Source organism: Eleginops maclovinus, chromosome 12 (genome assembly GCF_036324505.1).
Source record: "Eleginops maclovinus isolate JMC-PN-2008 ecotype Puerto Natales chromosome 12, JC_Emac_rtc_rv5, whole genome shotgun sequence".
Classification (NCBI taxonomy): Eukaryota; Metazoa; Chordata; class Actinopteri; order Perciformes; family Eleginopidae; genus Eleginops; species Eleginops maclovinus.
This window is the reverse complement of record NC_086360.1, coordinates 10,947,019-10,967,722: the sequence shown is the minus strand read 5'-3', so window position 1 is coordinate 10,967,722 and position 20,704 is coordinate 10,947,019. Positions and strand designations below refer to the sequence as shown.

At 39.0% G+C, this 20,704-nt stretch overlaps 1 protein-coding gene across 1 annotated transcript in view; it reads left to right on the top strand.

The window, feature by feature from the left end:
- The window catches only part of si:dkey-215k6.1 (transmembrane protein 132C), a 158,113-nt gene that overhangs the window by 24,265 nt on the left and 113,144 nt on the right, over positions 1 to 20,704 (top strand). The window contains exon 3 of the mRNA XM_063898374.1: positions 16,347 to 16,487. Within this exon, the coding sequence (XP_063754444.1) occupies positions 16,347 to 16,487 (141 nt within the window). The remainder of the gene's footprint in view (positions 1 to 16,346; positions 16,488 to 20,704) is intronic.

Genomic DNA, 20,704 nt, shown 5'->3' with positions numbered 1-20,704 from the left:
CTCTGCTTCCACATTTTGAGATCTATTATTTTATGCTCTCTCTGAAATGCCTCAATTAGACATAGGGAAACACACACATTCTAACAGAGAGAATGTCTAATATGAAAGAAGCCATTATCAAAAGCACAACGCTGCCACCTGCCAGGGTGTGCTCTGTGTGTGCAAAGTGTGATTCTACATGTTACGGGTGTTATTTAAGCGTTTTAAATTTTGCCTCTGCACAAGTTTTATAATTGCAATGACAATAATGGCACCCCCAGGTGCTGCATCTCTCCCCCAGCAGGTGACTGTTAACCTTTTAGGTCTGCTTAAGACTAGCAGTACAACAAGAGAATACTGCATATTGCTCCGCTCACATTTTTCTCACTCACTGCTTTTTGTTAAGGTTGAGTTTCCAATGACTGATCACAAATGGGGCTAACCTGCAATCTGCTTAGGGGCAAACTTTAAATTAAATTAGCCACTTTACCCTGTGCAAGAATCAGGAAAAATATATATATATTAACTGATTGTATATCTGCTTTATTAACAGGTAAACATCTTGCACATTTTTAGAGGGGCCTGGCAAAGATGACAGTGTTTATAATGATTCAAGAATATATACACACCATAAAAGGAGGAAATCTTTCACTTACTAAACTTGAGTATGCACAATATCCATTAAGGTGTTGCTTAGGTTTTTATTCAATGCAACACAAAAAAAAACCTGTTATAATGGCTCAGTCAGTAGGGGCTTGGACTGGGAATCGTAGGGTCGCCCGTTCAAGTCCCCGAACAGACTTGAACATATGGATGGTGGACTGCTACTTGGAGAGGTCCCAGTTCACCTCCTAGGCCCTGCTGTGGTGTCCTTGAGCAAGGCACTGGTCACCTCCAATCCCCCCTCCCCATTGCTCCCCAGGCGCTGCACGGTAGCTGCCCACTGCTCCTAGTACTAGGGTGGGTTAAATGCAGAGGACCAATTTCACTGTGTGTGCTCTGCTGTGTGCATGTATGTGACAATAAAGAGGGTTTCATCCTCCGATTCTGAAAAAGGTTAGAATTAGAATTAGAAAGAAAAATAATCAGGAGCAATCACATTGACCAAGAGTGCAACTTCTTTAATACTTTAAAACATACATCTTTACAATTGAGCTAGATCTAAAAAAAAAAAAATCTGATTTATAAAGATGAGCACTACAGTCCATCATGTAAAAGCTCCAGATTTAGAAATTGAGATGCAAGTAATTTTCCTCTACAGTCCTTGGCAGGTGAATGGCTTTAAAAAAAACAAAATGCAAGAGCACATTGAGTCTGTGTCCAGCCGGTAAAGAACTTTAAGGCTTTTTTACCCTGTGTTTTGAGTTGTGAATCAAAATCTAAACAATGATTGAACCATTGCATGGCTGAGATAACACCCTGTGTGCTAAATCATTGATCATGGATGTTCTGACGTTTATGATCCAAGATTTAAAATGATTATCAAAATGATACATTTCTGGCTTTGATTATCTGTCACAATGCTTGTGTTAAAATGCTCTATGCGATACACATGAAGGTAATGTAACTTGCAAGTTTATTCCTAAACTCTTGGAAATAAACCTTATCATATGTGTTGGCCATTCGTTCAGCAGTATGTATCACTCCCTCTCTGCAGTCACTTCATTATGATTTCACTTTTTTAGGTTTTCTGTTATTCAATTCCCCAAGGTGTGTGTGTGTGTGTGTGTGTGTGTGTGTGTGTGTGTGTGTGTGTGTGTGTGTGTGTGTGTGTGTGTGTGTGTGTGTGTGTGTGTGTGTGTGTGTGTGTGTGTGTGTGTGTGTGTGTGTGTGTGTGTGTGTGTGTGTGTGTGTGTGTGTGTGTGTGTGTGTGTGTGTGTGCCACAATGACTGAGGGAGAGTCTTCTGATTTGACGTGCATTGTTGTTCCACTCACTCCTCAAAAACACACATCAGAATCCACTGGGTTCCCTCTTATCGCTGAGTCTCTGCTCCCAGCTGTGCTTGTTGATCAAACTTGTTGTTTGCCGGTTTTGTTGACATGTTTATTTGTTTGTTGGAGCCAACTGAGACCTGTGTTTGCTGTGTGTGTGTGTGTGTGTGTGTGTGTGTGTGTGTGTGTGTGTGTGTGTGTGTGTGTGTGTGTGTGTGTGTGTGTGTGTGTGTGTGTGTGTGTGTGTGTGTGTGTGTGTGTGTGTGTGTGTGTGTGTGTGTGTGTGTGTGTGTGTGTGTGTGTGTGTGTGTGTGTGTGTGCGTGCGTGTGCAAACACACAAACCAATGAGATGCTTAACTTCATAAATACCAATCCAATTCCATTCTTTCCTCTTAAAAACACACACACACACATTACTACAGTCTCTCTGCCGACCCTACACTTAGAAGGGATAAAGTACTTTTGGATCTCTTCCACTTGTGATAAATGACAGGCTGAAGTCTTTGACTCTTCAAGATTTATCTTTTCACTCAGATGCGCTGCGTGGAGCTTTATTGCACCTTCGAGTAAGCAGTTCTCAACCACATGTGCCCTATATCATCTTAGTATTCTCCCTGGTGTTAGCTCTGTTTCCACAGAATTATCTCTTGTGTTCATGATTAGTGTTTGTGACTTCCTAATGTTCTTCTTGATCCCTAACTGGTAGTTTCAGATTTTAGTAAAAGACGTGGGAAAATCTGTCAACAGTTTTACGCTACAAAGGAACCTTTTCTGAAGTATGCATGTCATAACCTGACATTTGCTCATTTTAAAAAATATTTAAATACCATTTCTAATATTTAAAATTAATTTTTACAAACATTTCTGTATTTTTTGGAGCAAAGTGATCAACCAACACAACCTCGTTAGTAATATCAGCTTCTTTGTCCTGTGATGTTGCACTTGCAATGGAAAGCATGATAATAAATCAGTTTATATAAGTAGTAAGACTGCATAGGTATCTGTTTCACACTTAGCAGTAACTGCCATCCCCCTTTGCTTGTTACAAAACAAAAATCCAAATTGTCCTGTTATACTGGAAAAGAACCAAAACAAACAAACCAAACCATATTAATTATGAAGCAATAAAGTATCATGTGTATTGTGAGGAATCTCCTTTCATTCATGTCAGGTTTGATCTAATTGTAGAAGTACTCCTTTAGCATTCAGTCTCTGCCTGCTTAAAGTGATCTGTGGTGAAATAACGGGTTGCTACACTGCTAATCTGGGACCTCAGCCCAGAGGACTAGCTCGAAGCTACTACAGCGGCCAACAACCCACCACTATTGTCTGTTTCTTTGTTTACAGAGAAATATGTCGTTCTAATCCCATGTGTGGTGGGAAGAAGAGTGGGCGGTTTGATTCCATGTGTGAGGGTTTTATTTGAAAGTGATCCAGTAACCAAACATAAAGCTGTGCAGATTACATTCTCTTTCTCCTGCTTGACATTTTTTACAGAGGTAGTCGTTGTCAAAGTCCCCCACTTTGCTGCTTTTGTGCTGTACTTTGTCCCAGTGGCTTCATCCACAGAGGGGAAATACTGATATTAAAAGAGGTTTGCGGACAAGTTGGTGTTGGTAAGTATAGTGTAACGACATTTGTCTTTCTGTGTGACGTTGTGCAGCTCTAATGTAGCACTGACAAAGTTTGGTGATGTCTCAGACTTTTGTTAAGGTATATCAAGCATTTATGAAATGCAATATATATCAACTACACTTATGCAGCTCATTCAGCGCTTTATGTCCAAAATGCGTTGATTTGGTTTTTTCATAGAAACGCAACATTTACTATTGAAATCAACCAGTTACGTGTGTAGTTTACTGATAGAATAATCTCATTCTTGAACTTGCGCTGAGCTTAATTTCCCCGAACATTATCCTTCACATGCTTAAAATCACAAGATGGAGGAATATGGGTTCAAAGCAGTATACATTTTTTGTTCAGATTAGCTTAGGCCCACGTCAGAAATGATCATGCTTGTCATGTGCCTATCTCCATTGAGGCTGAATCATCATGTCAATCGTTGCCACATACTGTAGCTTATCATATGCCTAAAACAGTGTCCTGACGCTCTTCTAGTTATTCATACATCCTGTCATATACACTATATACATATACATCATGTGCACCTCTGTCCTTGAAAGAATACATTACATACACTGGTGTGCAAAAGTCTTTGCCCCCTTTCTGATTTCTTATTTTCTTGCATGTTTGTCACACTTAAATGTTTCAGATCACCAAACAAATTCAAATACACTGCCCGGCCAAAAAAAAGGTCACCATCTGGATTTAGCTTAGCAAATATGTACGAGCCTCCCATTGGATAATTACTGCATGGGTGATTGTGTCAGCTGGCAACAAGTTATTGAACCCTAACTGATGCAGTGTGTAGCTTCTCATTTGTTAAACAGTCATGTCGAAAGCCATATCCTGTGGTCGTGGAAAAGATGATAATTTGTTTCAGAAGGGTCGAATTATTGCCATGCATCAAGCAGAGAAAACATCCAAGGAGATTGCTGAAACTACTCAAATCGGGTTAAGAACTGTCCAACGCATTATTAAAAACTGGAAGGACAGTGGCGAAACATCTTCGAGGAAGGAATGTGGTCGGAAAAAAAACCTACATGGCCCTGTGTGAAAAAGTGATTGCACCCCCCTGTTAAAACATAAATTATCTGTGGTTTATCACATCTTTGGAAAGCTGAGTTCAATTTCTCTAGCCAACACCCAGGCCTGATTACTGCCACACCTGTTCTCAATCAAGAAATCACTTAAATAAGACCTGCCTGACAAAGTGAAGTAGACCAAAAGATCCTCAAAAGCTAGACATCATGCTGCGATCCAAAGAAATTCAGAAACAAACGAGAAACAAAGTAATTGAGATCTATCAGTCTGGAAAAGGTTATAAAGCCATTTCTAAAGCTTTGGGACTCTAGCGAACCACAGTGAGAGCCATTATCCACAAATGGCGAAAACATGGAATAGTGGGGAACCTTCCCAGGAGTGGCCGGCCGACCAAAAGTACCCCATGAGCGCAGCGACGACTCATCCAAGAGGTCACAAAAGAACCCACAACAACATCCAAAGAACTGCAGGGCTCACCTGCCTCAGTTAAGGTCAGTGTTCATGACTCCACCATAAGAAAGAGACTGGGCAAAAATGGCCTGCATGGCAGAGTTCCAAGACGAAAACCACTGCTGACCAAAAAGAACATAAAAGCTTGTCTCCGTTTTGCCAGAAAACATCTTGATGATCCCCAAGACTTGTGGGACTCTGTGGACTGACGAGAAAAGTTGAACTTTTTTCAGAAAAGGAACATCACACCAACAGTAAAATCTGGTGGTGGTAGTGTGATGGTCTGGGGCTGTTTTTCTGCTTCAGGACCTGGAAGACTTGCTGTGGTAAATGGAATCATGAATTCTGCTGTCTACCAAAAAATCCTGAAGGAGAATGTCCGGCCATCTGTTCGTGACCTCAAGCTGAAGCACACTTGGATTCAGCAGTAGGGCAATAATCCAAAACACACCAGCAAGTCCACATCTGAATGGCTTAAGAAAAACAAAACGAAAACTTTGGAGTGGCCTATAATGTCCTGACCTGAATCCGATTGAGATGCTGTGGCATGACCTTAAAATGGCGGTTCATGCTCGAAAACCTTCAAATGTGGCTGAATTACAACAATTCTGCAAAGATGAGAGGGCCAAAAGTCCCCCACAGTGCTGTAAAAGACTCATTGCCAGTTCTCGCAAATGCTTGATTGCAGTTGTTGCTGTTAAGGGTGGCCCAACCAGTTTAGGTTTAGGGGGCAATCACTTTTTCACACAGGGCCATGTAGGTTTGGATTTTCGTTTTCCCTTAATAATAAACACCTTCATTTAAAAACTGCATTTTGTGTTTACTTGTGTTATCTTTGTCTAATATTTAAATTAGTTTGATATGAAACAATTAAGTGTGACAAACATGCAAGAAAATAAGTAATCAGGAAGGGGGCAAACACTTTTGCACACCACTGTACATAACACTTACAAACCCAATTCACAATGGTTCCTTTAACACCTTGAATGTACTCCATTATGGATATTGTCAATACCATTAACAAACTTCACCTGAAATATTACCTTTTCTATTGTATGTCTTTGCTCTCCATCCATCAATCTTCTGTATTCATTCAGCTTGTTCCTATACCCCCTTATTATATACCCCACTGCCTATAACAGGGCCAGCACACCTGGATATTATATCTGAGTCATCTAACCTGCATGTCTTCAATTATGAAAAAAAACTAGGACACTTGGAAGAAATCCATACATATGTTGGAACAATTCACACCCACATTTTCCAAAATACAGCTCCGGAAAAATTAAGAGACCACTCTCAATTGTTCTTAAATATTTTTCCGGAGCTGTATGTTAGCACCATTAACTCTGACTAATCCTTCATTCAGCATGACTTACAGTCAATTTGTCACAGAAAGCTTTGAAAGTAAATGTTTAAACAAGTTTCCCTCTACTTCTAATTATTTGAATTAAACGTTATGCATGGTCAGCCTGCTGCACAGCTGTTCTTAACAGATACCCTAGGACAATTGTGTATAGAGTTCCTGTAATTTGGTTGGCTTCTACACCTTTCACAGAAGAACCAATCACTTCCTAAAAGTCATACATAGACCTGAAACTGATATTATACCTTTCAATTGAGAACATAATAAATGGTCTTTGATTTCAAGTCATTCCAACAGCATTTGTATTATTCAGAATATAAGTTTTAGAAAGTCTGCAACAGCTGACTAAGTGATTGTCCTTCTTACTAACAATTATCTAGATTAAACTTTAGCAAATTATTCTTTTAAGATACTCTTAAAGCAGATGTAGGGTGGTTGCATGAGCAGGAGCTTCTATAATGGCTACCCCTGCAGGGCTGGTAGTGCTGAGGCCTGTTCAGCAGTGCAAATAAAGACCAGGTCTGGAGCTGATGGCATTTTCCTCAGTCATGCATAATTAACAAAGAAGCGGGGCCAACATATGTGCACATAGGCATGAATAGGCACCCATACATTGAGAAAGGAAATCACATGTTTACTTCATGTTCTGTACGCTGAATCAAACAAACACACAAACACAAACAGACACTCACACACACATCTCTGTATACTGGCAGCTTTCAGCATATTACACAATAGTCATTTTGCAGTGAACTTATATAATTGGGGTGCCAGCTGCTCAGAGAAAGAGTGTGTGTGGAGTAGGACAGCCAAAGAGACCACAATGTTGTGTTGGTGTGTGTCTTGTGTGTGTTTCTTTGCAGAGCTGTATTTGTCATTGAAGTGTAAGCATCCTTTTGAAGGGTACAGGCTATGAATGCGTATACATTTACGTGTTTGCATGTGTGTGGCTTGGAAAGCATCACTACAATAATAGTATATGATTTGAACAGGAAACCACGTTGGGAATCCCCTTGATACTTGTCAAAAAAGTCAACATGATTGACAGCTAATTTAGTTTGGGTCATGGTCTTTCATTGGACTTGTTTGTAATCAAGTTTTTCTTCAATTCATACAACTAAATCTCCACCTCAGCAAAGCAAACATTATTTTGTGATATTTTTTTAATTTTCCCACCTATCACATTTTAGGTGCAAATTGAAAAAGGGCATACACAACGTTATGGATATTCACTTACTGCCTTATTTATTTACCATATAATATAATTATTTGATGCCAGTGCCTTATTAAACGTTTAATAATTGTTCAATAAATCTCCTAGCTCTGTTTTTATGGTTTGGCTTGCCGTGTTTTCAAAACCTGGTTATAGGAAAAGGTTAGAGTTATGGCTAAAACAACAGAATGTTGGCTGTGAGTAGGAACAAATGGTAATCTCCTGTATCAAAGTCACATGCTTTTTATGCTACTTGACCTTCTCCTGAAATAATTGTTCTGCCATCACGCTATTCAGCCTTTGTTCCACACAGAGAAGGGTTATAATTCACATTTCTGCTAGATGTTCTTGGTAGGTAGAGATAAACTGGTCCATAATTAGGCATTTGAACACACAATAAAAGCTCTTTCTGTGAATGCAGTCTCAACCAAGGTAATGGATTAAAAAAACTTTGTATTTTCAAGACATTACTTAATGTTACCGTACTGACAAAAGCTCCTAAGGGAACGTTTTTTGTGTTGTTTTACTGTAATTGTGTGTAAGACAAGGAAATGGAAGTGCTCTGGATGAAAGAAAGATTAGAGTGAAAGACTGTTTCTCAAAATTGAGATAAAAGTTGACAAGAGCGGGCAAAATTACTAAAAAGTCAAAGACAGGCTGAGGGGGATAAAAGGCTGTCAACAAAAGAGTGAGTGGAAGAACAGTTAAAACAGAGAAAATGACTCTAGGTAGCAGATGTTCTCCCAGTGACACACGTTTGACCTGTAACATACATAACAGGGCTTTTTTTCATCCTTCTTTAAATGCTTAACAACAGTTCGTTATGCCTTCCCAAACTTACAGCTTCCCATCTGTCAAATCATGTCTTAAAAAACAACCCAATCTGTTCATTGTCAAAATTTCAAAACCCTGGCCTCCCAATCTGTCCATCACTCCTACTTCAAAAAATGCATGCTATACATTCAAGGTCCTAGAGAAGCACTCAACTGTGAGTCCTTATTTTCTATATTCCAGGATATTTTAAGAAATACAACTATTCAGTTTAAAAAAAGACCTGCATTAACAGTAAAGGTTTAACTAAATATGATTTTAATACCAAAAATGTGATGTTTTTTCTTTGTATCTAAAACAAAAAACGTTTTTTTCACATTGTATAATGCTAGAGATTATAGACGTTGATTTAAAAAAAAAAAACATAACTTTATCTGCTTTTCAATTTGTTTACTGCTTGTCAGAAAAGGAACCCTGTCTCTTCTCAGTGTTGCGGTCACAACAACACATTATTTTGCCTCTGCTTCTCAAAAAGTGGGAAAAACAGAACACCACATTTTAATGATTTGACAGTTGACTCATTTAAATGCTGCTCATGTCCATTACTGACAGCTTCTCCAGAATGTGTTGAGAAATATGCAGGTGGTGTGTTGAATTTTGTCAAACATCTGTCTCCGCTTCTAATGACTTGCTGCCATTTTTGTTGTTGTTGCAAGTGCTGTTTCTTTAAGTCTTCAATTATCAGTGAGTGTCACAATTTCAACTTCTGGCAATCTTGGCACACTTTTTCAGCATGAATATTGTTCATAAGAAATACTAGAACAAACTAACTGCTGTTGCATTCTCTGAGCTGAACATCAGGTTTTTAACCAACATCCAAACTGATACTGCAACACATCCTCATACCTAGAAACAGCAGAGGTTGAAAACAAAGGCCATGCCTCCCACAATTACTCATACATTAGTCCATTATTCTAATATTGTTTATGACATGCTCTTTCTATCAAACATTGTGTAAGAGATCTACGTTGTTAGGTTTAGGCATCAACATTGTTATTTTTTTTACAAACAGTTTTGGTTTGGGATAAAAGGCATAGGACAACAACAAGTTGACTTTTGGTTCCACTTAGGACAAGCTCTCCTGCCTCTTGGGTAAAGGTCCTTTTATTTGTGATCATCCAATACCACAACACCTGCCTCTTTACCTTAAGGTGATTTAGTAGCTATTTAAAATACTACACTAAATGTTCCTCCAGTCATAATTATACAATCCTAAGACCCTAGACTGCTTTACTTACTTTTAAGAGTGGTTGGACGTGCTTTTAAAGTTTGAACACAGGATAAGCTGAGCCTCTTACAGTATCCTTCCAACCTGTCACCCCCCAAAACATCTGTTCCAACAATTTGAGACAAGCAATATGTCATCTTATACTTACGTCTCTTAGACACATCTGCTGCTGTACATACAGCAACATGTTCTGACACATACCATATGGCTGCTCTGCTCTTTCCTTTTGAGAAAACCGCTTTTTAGGGTTTACATTAACATTTAAGGCTTTTAGAGCGACGTGGCAATGAATTGAAAATTTAAACCATTAAACCTTATGTTTGATTAAGGCAATGGGGGATGGGATTTACAAATGCTATCCATGGTCTATACTTTAGTTATTAAGATGCTATGGGTAAAACCACTAACATATTGGATCCAACACTACCCAACTAACAACTATTATAAACCTCAAAATATAACTTGTACTGCAGAATCATTCATGGAAAATGTGAGAAGAACATCAAAATAATCTATGCAAATAGAGCATGTAAACAAACTTGAGGGCTTGGAATGTATACTTTTCTGTTCAAAACATTGTTTGGAAACAGTATGCTTGTCGGAATGACACATCCAAATTCACTTTTATGCCTTGGTATATTTACTAAGCCCTTTGTGTTGCTTCAGAGTTGTCAGTTTTTAGCCTTTAAGGCACACGTGCTCTAAACTCACACACTTTTCAACACTGAGGGGTTTATTCTATGGGATGTTCCCTGGAATGTTTAAATGTATCTCCCACTGTGCATTCGCAGAGGCTAGTGTAGTAAGATTCACAGAATATATTACATTAAATAAAGTTAAAAGAACCTGAATGTAAGTCATTGTAGGTACCAACAACAAGTCTTTCCAACTGGGTTTTGCAGAGAGATATTAACTTTAACAATGGACGGGAGTACTAAACTTTAACTTTAGAGCAGATTCCCTTTAGTCAAAAATCATTGACACTGATTTTTCCAAGCGTTGCTGGACTGTTTTAGATCTGATTCCATCTTATGGATCAGATATGCATATTTTTTCACCAATGTAAGAATCCAATTACGCACCAATTTTTTAAAACATTATTCTTCTTTTATATACATTCTGAATAAAGTTTTTGGGAGCTGCCGTTTTTTTTGTGACCTCCTTAACATGCGTATTGGATGGTCAGTCAGGTTGTGGTTCCTCTCCTTTTCGTTTTTCCTCACCGTGGATTTCCATCCCCCACTCCTCTCTTTACCTGTCATTCATCTCTCTCCACCTCGCCATATCTTTCTTTGCTGAGTTTAAATCTTTTATCATCAGATGCTCCTCAAGGAAAACAGAGTTATCACTAACACTGCAGTCATCTTCTTACAGTACACACACACACACACACACACACACACACACACACACACACACACACACACACACACACACACACACACACATACAGTCATACATGTTACTCACAGGTCAGCATGACCATGTGTCAGTGCTGCTCTGTACAAGAGAGATAGTGTGTCAGTGTGTATTATGATCATGATAAGGAATAGTATGTATTTGGGTGTGTGTGTGCATGTGTCACTTCCTGACAAGAGTAAAAATAACCTATAATAAATTACAAGTGTTTTTCTTTTTTTTCCTGGCATTTAAACCAGGTGCGAATGAGGATAGAGTATTTAAGGAATAGGGTTATGTGTAAAGGGAATTAATTGAACTTAAGTGTTTCGCCTTTCTAGCAGAACAATCTGTTATCCTTTTTTCCCCTTGCACATTGCTTGCTTTCCTGGGTCACTAGTCCTGGGTGAAAAGGCTAAGCTATAAATATGCATGGCTTCATTCATATTCCATGTGTTTCTCCTCTCAATTCAACTGTTCTCTTACGTTTTTCATCTTTAGTTTTTGGTGGTAAATAAAAATGTGGGTCAATTGTTTGTTAGGGGGACCTACAAAGTAAAGGAACATTTTGTCTTTTACGCAACAAAGGCACTGAAGTGTGGCTATTATTCCTTAAATTGATTCCAAAATTAATTTGGGTTTGACAGCTAAAATCATGCCTAGGACAGCTCAATGGTCAGGGCCGGTACTGTGTATGGCATATTAATTTAGTTTCTCCTACCATAATCACACAGCATCTGTACATTCAGATACAGAAACAGATACACTCCGGGGCTTATAAGAGTTGACTCCATAAAAATAAAAATAGACATCATCACAATGACTGAAGCACATTCAGCATTTAAACTTATTGTGATTGAAAATAACAAAACAACACTTTATAAACCGGGTAATTCCCAAATGCATTTTCCCTCAACTTGTTCTTTATTTTTTTCACTTGTAAAGCTAGGATTGAAGTGCGTATAAACATACTCTGCTCCAGTAAGAAAAGGAAAATACAATCAATGGTACTGCTCTTTGAGCTACTCAATGTCCGACAGGAAAAGACTTTAGCAGTCAATGTGTGTGATGTATGATTGTCACCCATTGGAGTGAGGAATGAATTGCCAGTTATTTGTTCTGCTGTTAATAAAGTTTCAGGTGTTTTCGATTGTTGCTAAAATTCCTGTTTTGACAAAGTAATCCAAAGTATCATGTTAATAAATCACTTTTTTATATTTCAGACCCAAATTAGATAGTAAAAGCTAAACGTACCTATATACTGTATATGGATTGATAGAACGTTGAGAGTGAGTAATCCAATTTCAAGACAGTGCTGCTTCCTTGACATGAAAAATAGAACCAAGTTTAATAAAGACAAAGGGAAGTCAGAAGTATTGCTTGTCTTTCTGCATTACCTAAAGACAACAGACCAACAGAGACAGAAGACACACAGACACTTGTCATGCTATGTTACTGTACACTGATTTGACAGAAGCAGCTGAGGGATGCAGCCTTGTCCATCATCCTGCGTGTTGACAGACACGCACACCAAGGTCCTGACAGATGCACCATGGCACAACAATGTTGCCATGATTCTTAAACATGTGACTGTGTGTGTTAAATGTTTCTATCATCAGGCAACCAAAATCAATCTGTTTCCTACAAACACCGTCTTTGAATTTTACCTGAATCATCATCTGTTCTTTTGGTTGCACCAATAGTTCACTCATTTATAGCAACCTGGTTTAGACCATTGGCAGGACACTACTGGAATAAATCTCTTTTCCCAATAACCTTTTCCAGACTTATAGCAATAACAAGGGCGGTGGTGGCAAAGTCCATAGGGGCTTGGCCTGGGAACTGGAAGGTCACCAGTTCAAGTCCCCGAAAGACCAAGTGCCACCGTGGTGTCCCTGAGCAAGACACTGGTTACCTACACTGCTCCCCGGGCGCCGTACATAATGGCAGCCCACTGCTCCTAACACTAGGATGGGTCAAATGCAGAGACATTATAGGGGCAGAGACCGCATTTCGTTGTCCTAGTACTTGTACTCTGTGCAATGACAATAAAAGTTGAATCTTCATCTTCATAACAAACTTTGTAACTTCTCTTTAGAGCTTTAACAGGCAATGTGGCATAAGATAAACCTTCAAACTAAAATAAAGTTAAAAACATGATATACATACTGTTTTTACAACAGGCCCCCATACATTAGGTTGTTATTGTCAAGTTTTCTTACAAAGACTTGAAAACGTGTGCCCATTATTATAGGGGCAGTAAACAATTGTTTGACCATAGTGGAAAAATCCCAATAAGAAAGACATGTTTGAAATACACTGCCTGGCCAAAAAAAAGGTCACACACTTTAATATTCGTTGGACCGCCTTTAGCTTTGATTATGGCACGCATTCGCTGTGGCATTGTTTCCACAAGCTTCTGCAATGTCACAACATTTATTTCTTTCCAGAGTTGCATACATTTTTTCCCAAGATCTTGTATTGGTGATGGGAGATTTGGACCACTGTGCAAAGTCTTCTCCAGCACATCCAAAGAATCTCAATCAGGTTCAGGTCTGGACTCTGTGGTGGCCAGTCCATGTGTGAAAATGATGTCTCATGCTCCCTGAACCACTCTTTCACAATTTGAGCCCGATGGATCCTGGCATTGTCATCTTGGAACATGCCCGTGCCATCAGGGAAGAAAAAATCCATTGATGGAATAACCTGGTCCTTCAGTATATTCAGGTAGTCAGCTGACCTCATTCTTTGAACCTAGACCAGACCAACTGCAGCAACCCCAGATCATAGCAGTGCCCCCACAGGCTTGTGACCTTTTTTTTGGCCGGGCAGTGTATGTTAGAAAGCAACAAAAACATACACTAGAAATTCTGCACTCACCTACAACTGAGATAGATCTCTGGATCATAGGCTGCTAAAGGCGTCACCATGTTCATAAGCTCAATGTCAGTTATTATCATTGGCAGACTCTCTGCAAAAGCGGTGGTCTTGGACGAATATAGGTTGCATTTTATGTCTGTCACAGTTTGGGTTCTAGTTAACTTGTAGTGTAGGACTGCATTTTAAATGTGTTGTGTATGAATGTTAAGCCATTTTTTCAAGAAAGTGCATTATCTGATATAACATTAACAGAACTGAGATATGTGAGAGCTCTTTGATGGAGAAGTGCTCGAAAAGTTTTATTTATTAATTTTATTCCAGTATGTTTTATTTATGATTGTCTTTGCCACAACCTTGTCATCTAGACATTTCTCGGGTGAATGTTTCTCAGTCGGTGTTGAGGAATGCGTTTCTTCATTCCGATCAGTCTGTCAGTCATATTATATCTCCAGGTTTTTCTTCTTCTCATAACTCCCTTTGCTTTACACACTTTTGTTGCCACAGTCTAGGTGAAGTAAATTTCCTTTGAAGTGTATTATCTTAAATTCTGGGTTTGTTGAGGAGGAGGGGGAGGAGGAGGACAGAGTTTAAGGGGGAGAGAGGAGAGGGTGAGGTAGGGAGATAATGTAGAGGAAACAGAAAGAGAGAGGGATAGAGAGGGAAACAAAGGAAGCAGAACATAGCGTAGAGTTGGTTATTTTACATTTTATATAACATTAAACTAAAGTTTTGGGGGAAACACAAGTCGTATTATTCTGTGTTGCTGGACACATTATTTAACATTTTTCCCTCCATTAAAATAAACCATGTCAACAATTTGTTCAGAATGAGTTTGAAGAAAAGTGGGTTTTCAATTTTTCCCAGGAGGGTTTCCTTCGCGTCAAACACCAGAAAGCATCTTGCTAACCCCCCCCCCCCCCCCCCCCCCCACACACACACACACACACACAGGTACATATTTACAGCATATACACACATACTAACATACAGAACACATGTCAAGGGACCGACATGGCTTATTTTCTGGCAGTTTTTGGCAAGACATGAAGCAACACAAACACACAAAAGTAATAATGAGAAAAAGAGACAAAGAGGGTTGGCATTTCTCTTTCGTTCTGTAAAGAGGAAAAAGTTTATTGGAGAGCGTGCCCATGATGGTATTTGTTGTTGTCAGAGACCATTGTTTGTGTCTTAATAAGAAAAGCAGTAAACAAGCTTGTGTGCTTCTGTGTGCATCACTGTGTTAATAAACTGAGGGGAGGGTCTCGTCAAGGTGATAAATAGAACAAAACACACCGGGACGGATTAGAGAGAGAGAGAGGGATGGGGGAGAGAAAGGAAAATAAAGAGATTAACCATAGGATGCCTTGAGATTGAAGGGGGGAGGAGGGGCAGAGGGAGGGATAAAGTAAGGTATATAGGGAAGGAAGAGAGGGAAAAAGGAAGGGAAGGAAATCACAAAGGGATGGATGAAAGGCAGAAGAAAGCTTTAGGAGGAGGTGAAGACGAGATGAAAGAGGAGACCTGGTAAGGAAACTAAAGGAAAGGGGGAGTAACGAGGGAATGCTGAAGAAGGAGGAAAAGAAAAAACAGAAGGACATCTGGAAGGGAAGGATAGGAAAGATGGGAACGAAAGGAAGGGGTATGAAATCTAATAGAAAACCGAAACAAAAAAGTAGGGAGGGTTGAAGCCAAGAAAAATGGAGGAGGAAATCATCCAGATTAAAGGAAAACCTGGATAGAAAAGAAGAGGCAGAGATGAATGGCCATAATCTAACTGGAGAGAGAAGAAAATAAAACAGGAGAAGGGAGAGGACGGGGGCTGGCAAAACATAAGGGTCAGTTAATGTAGAAGATACCTTTGCAAAAGACTTAGTGAGAAAGATTGTGATAAAAACATGTATTTGCAGAGGATAAAGGCAAAACAAGGAAGCACAAGTAACAGGAAAAATCATATCATCTTACTTTGGTCATTAATTGTTGCGTCTTTCCTTAGCAAAGTGACATTTTATGTATTAGATATAATCTCCAGAATATCATCCAAGTCATCCTCCACGCAGTGCATAAAAACGTTAACTTTCTCAACAGCTATTACTGTCAATCCTTTGTCTTCTCCTACTCAAACATATTCTGGGAGGCAGCGCCATGCTGTGTGAATCAGTTTTTTAAAGACATTCTATACAAAGAGTATGGCACGTATCAGGGATTAAAGAAAATCAGCGGGAAATCAGGGCAAGGCAATTTTCAAGCACACCAAATTCAATTTTAAGCAAATTCCCCCTAACTGTCAGTGGGACAACTCGGCTTCCTCTCCTATCTTGTTTATGATGTGCTTGGGTGAACTTTAAATTAACGTCACTTTCTCTTCTCTCTCTTTGTGTCGTTCCTCATCCCTCTCTGCAGGGTGTGGTTCCAGTCAGGCATTAACTTCCTGACTGTGAAACCCAGCGACCTCGTTGCGTGGGAGATCAAACAGGAAATGGCGCCGGGAAGCAGCTCGTTGGCGGTGATGTGTCAGAGAAGGGCCTCCTCCACAGCAGAGAGGTAAGACGGAATCTCATTACTCCTTTGTTCCCTCGTCAGCAGCTGATTTGCCTATTCCTTGTATTTGCCGGTGCATAAAAATGCAAAGATCTGTGTTTATTCTGCATCATGGCACCTATTAATGCCCTACATTTGAGCAATGAGCGATATAAGTTTTCACAATGACTGATTTATTATCAAAGAGCAATTTATGTATCATCCTCAAATTGTTCTCAAGTTTACAGTGAATAGATTTAGATGGCTGAGCGTGATTCTGGTTTTGTCAATACAACCTAACCCTAATATGTTTGCTGTATGTAAATGCATTGACAGTCTAACATGAAAAGCTTGTCTATTAACTGATTGGTTCTTGCCTTGAATTTTAAACTCTAACCTTTAAAAAAAGGTGTTTAGATACATATTAATGAGTGTGAAATTCATAGACTGAGGTTAAGTGTTATGCATTGTGTCCTGTATACACACCATTGGTATACACATACACACCGGGCTGACAAGGAGCAGTGGAAAGCACGGACCTGTGTGTCAGGATAAATTTGCCATTTACCGGGTAATTGTGCTGCCCTTGTGTGGTTCGCTATGTCAGTGTATACGTGTGAATATAGTTTGTGTCAGGAGGGTAACGATAGCAGAATAAATACCTCCTTTTTTATTATTTTTTCGCTAATGTGACAGGGGACCAGAACTTGACCCCAGTGCATGGATGCAGTTGTTGTTGCATAGCACTTATACAGGACAACATGGACAGATTAAATATAATCAGTGCTGGTGAGATGCTAAAAACCTGAAAAAGAGGAGAAAAATGTCTCACTTACATAAGGTAAAATGAAGATGGCAAAATAGAGAGAGGAAAGGTGATTCAGAGTGCACATAGTAAAGGTAGAAAACAAATCAATTCATTAGTGAACTGTAGGGAAAATGGAAAAGATTAAAATAGACTTGTTGCACGAAATACCAATGTGTACTGTTTCTGCTCAGAGCAAGTTCATAGGACAGTTGATTTGTCATTTGAAACTAAGATACGTAATGGTGATTTTGAAATACTTTCTGTGACGTGTTCATAATAAGTTTATTTAAACTGCTACACTCAAGTGATTAACCGATTTTCTCAGTGATGCCAAAGTAGCAAAGCAAATAACTCAGTAAAAGTATGAAATGCTTGAAGAGAAACACTAATGTACCTATTCAGAACAGATGCAGGCTGTTTGAACACACACAGAGTAAAATACTTCATGTAAGATCCAGTATGTTTTGTTACCAAAAATAAAATACAGTATATTGGCGTATGTGTTGGTATCAGAAAAAGCCAGCTGCAAACAGTGTTAGCCATGGCTGAATGGAGAGCTAAGCATAATTATGGAGGATTTCTGGTTTGCTTTTCCTTCTTGTTCCCCTATCAGTCTCCCCATCCATCTCCTTCTCCAACCTTGTGTTGGAGTGACTGAAGTATTTGCTTCCCAGTAACTCCTCACTGCCTTTTCCCCTCTCGGCTCATTCTGTGTGCACAGTGCTGATGAATGACTTCCCATTGCATGAAACTGTTATAGTAGGACCCCAGCTCAATGAGCACCACTTAGCCATTAGCAAAGTCTAGCTTTGACTTATGGACAGCATCAGCATCAATGGACGACCCAGATGTGGCATTAAGTAAAATAAAACTGATGACACAACAGCTTTAAGCACTCTAATTAAGAGCTTTAGACAATTAAAAGTTCAGATGTTTTTAAAACTGTAATGCTTGACTCTATGGTACAGGAGGTGCTGAGATACATAGCCCCGCCTCCCATTCTCCAACGGCAAATTTAATAAATATTATTATGCTGGTTTGTAAATTATAGTAATTTTGAAAAAACAATGCTCCATAACTTCAGACAGAAGTATACAAAACAGATTCGCTTTTCTAGCCTGCAACTATCTTATTTTCTAGCTGACACTGGCATGAATTGTAGATAGCTTATTAGGCTACATTGGTTCCATGACTCCGGCTGACTTTTATATGTATAGGTAGATAGGGTCGATAGGCCATTTGAGTTGCAAAGGGTAACTGTGAAAAATCTGAAAAACTATATCTCACATGAATGGCCCTCACATTTCCTTAACTTGGTAAAAGCTGTTGATTTGTTTTTAATGACTGAACCATCAAATTCAACACATCTTTCAAGTCCATCTTGTTTTACAACTTAAAGTGAAGAAGACGGATGTGTTCATACTCCTGGAACGATTTCAGCATGATGGTGAAATACTGATGATTTTTGTGATGAAGTGCCAGCCATTACAGCCTCGAGGTATAGAGGTTATATTCAGGGCCCGTTGCTATCCATCAGCATGGATACCAGTAGTTGAGATTTGGAGATTGAGGTGATTCCAAAATGCTTCTTATTTCCCAAGCTTTGGCACGAATCCACAAGTTTTGTTGTCTTACATTTTTTTTGCCTGAAGGTAAAACTCATCAAAGTGACGTCAGTGTCAACACAGAAAGTGATGCTTTAGAAACCAGATTATTACATGGCTCTCACAAAGATGTCTTTAGAGAATCAGAGATGCCAACACACTCTTTCACATTCAAATCAACTGACACACAAGCACAATCCTGCCATCAGCAATGTGATACTGTAAACGAAGAGGGGCCTAAATGCTTAGATTTAGATGCTAAAAGCTCAAATATGTACAAGTGTTTTGATGTACACATATGCACAAATTCACATGCCTGGACAGAAATCTGCAGAACACACACCCCCACACACACACACACACACACACACACACACACACACACACACACACACACACACAAGAAGCAGAACTGATTCAATGCAGTACCTCCTTGTTACCTCTTCAATGAAAAAAACAATGAAGACTGTAAGTTGATGAGAAGCTGACATTTTTTTCCTTCAGGGAAGACACACACACACACACACACACACACACACACACACACACACACACACACACACACACACACACACACACACACACACACACACACACACACACACACACACACACAGACTGTTGCCAGCATACAGGAAAGATCACAGGCTTTTATCAGCAATTGTGTGGGCGGGATGGCTAATTAAAAGAGCTGATCTGTATTAATCGCTAATGAGATATTACTGCTTGAGACATGAAACAGTGAGTGTGCTTTTTTATCAATGAGAAGGCGGGAATGATTACTACCTCTGACAATTAATACTGTGAATTGATTCCTGTTACCTATTGTTGTTCAGTAATGTAATCCGATCTGTTCAGTGTGAGCGTATAATAGGGAATGTATAGTGAATAGATGCAGTAATTACAAACAGTGTGTGGTTTTTGTGTGTCACTGTGTTTTTTAAGTCTGCAGTTATGCATGTCTTTATGGTTATGTATTACATATATAGTACTTTGGTTTATTTGTATGCATATATGTATGTAGGTTGACAGTTATCCGAGACCAAAAAAGAAACCTATTGTTGATCATAGTGACTAAATGCTGCTCCATCATCACGTGTCCCAAAAGCCCTCAATTATGATTTAAATTGTGCAGAAGTATTGCTCAAAGCTCTCTTTCAGCTCTCATTTGTTTTATGTATTGATCTTAATTATACAGTAATCATTTGTTATTTGTGTATTTCTCACTATTTAACCATTTTGATATCACTTAGCTGTAATTACACAGCATTGTCTTATTTAGTTTTGAATCCCTGCCTTTCTGTGTACCCGTGCTCTCAAATGTAAAATATAATGAGATGTTTTTATGTGCATCTGTGTGTCTCTTCTCTCTGTGATAACGCCATTGATGTACCCTGGAGCAAGTATTGTTTTTGGTTGGACTTCATTTTTGATTATCATTTCCAGTTATTATTTATTTATCTGTCCCCTCTCACGCAGTTATGGTGGAATTCTAATATGTAGTTATACAGTCTAATCCTTTAGTGTGTTTTATTTATAGCAAATGCATTGGCTTTTTTATTCATCTTCACTTTATTAATTCTGTTGCTTGTGAAGGCTCGGCCTTGTTGAGCTTTCAGTGTTGTAACTGATATTGTTAGTCAATTGTACGGACTCTCGGGAGTTTTGTCTCACTTGTAAAATGAGTTCCTCTCTTCTTTCCACCCTGTTACACAGTTTTTTCTTACTTTTCAGGTTGAATAAATGAAACCTAAATAGAAGTGGAACAGGCTCAGGATGACCTTAGTTTTGTCTGGTGGATTAAATTAGGAAAATGCTTCATAGTTTAT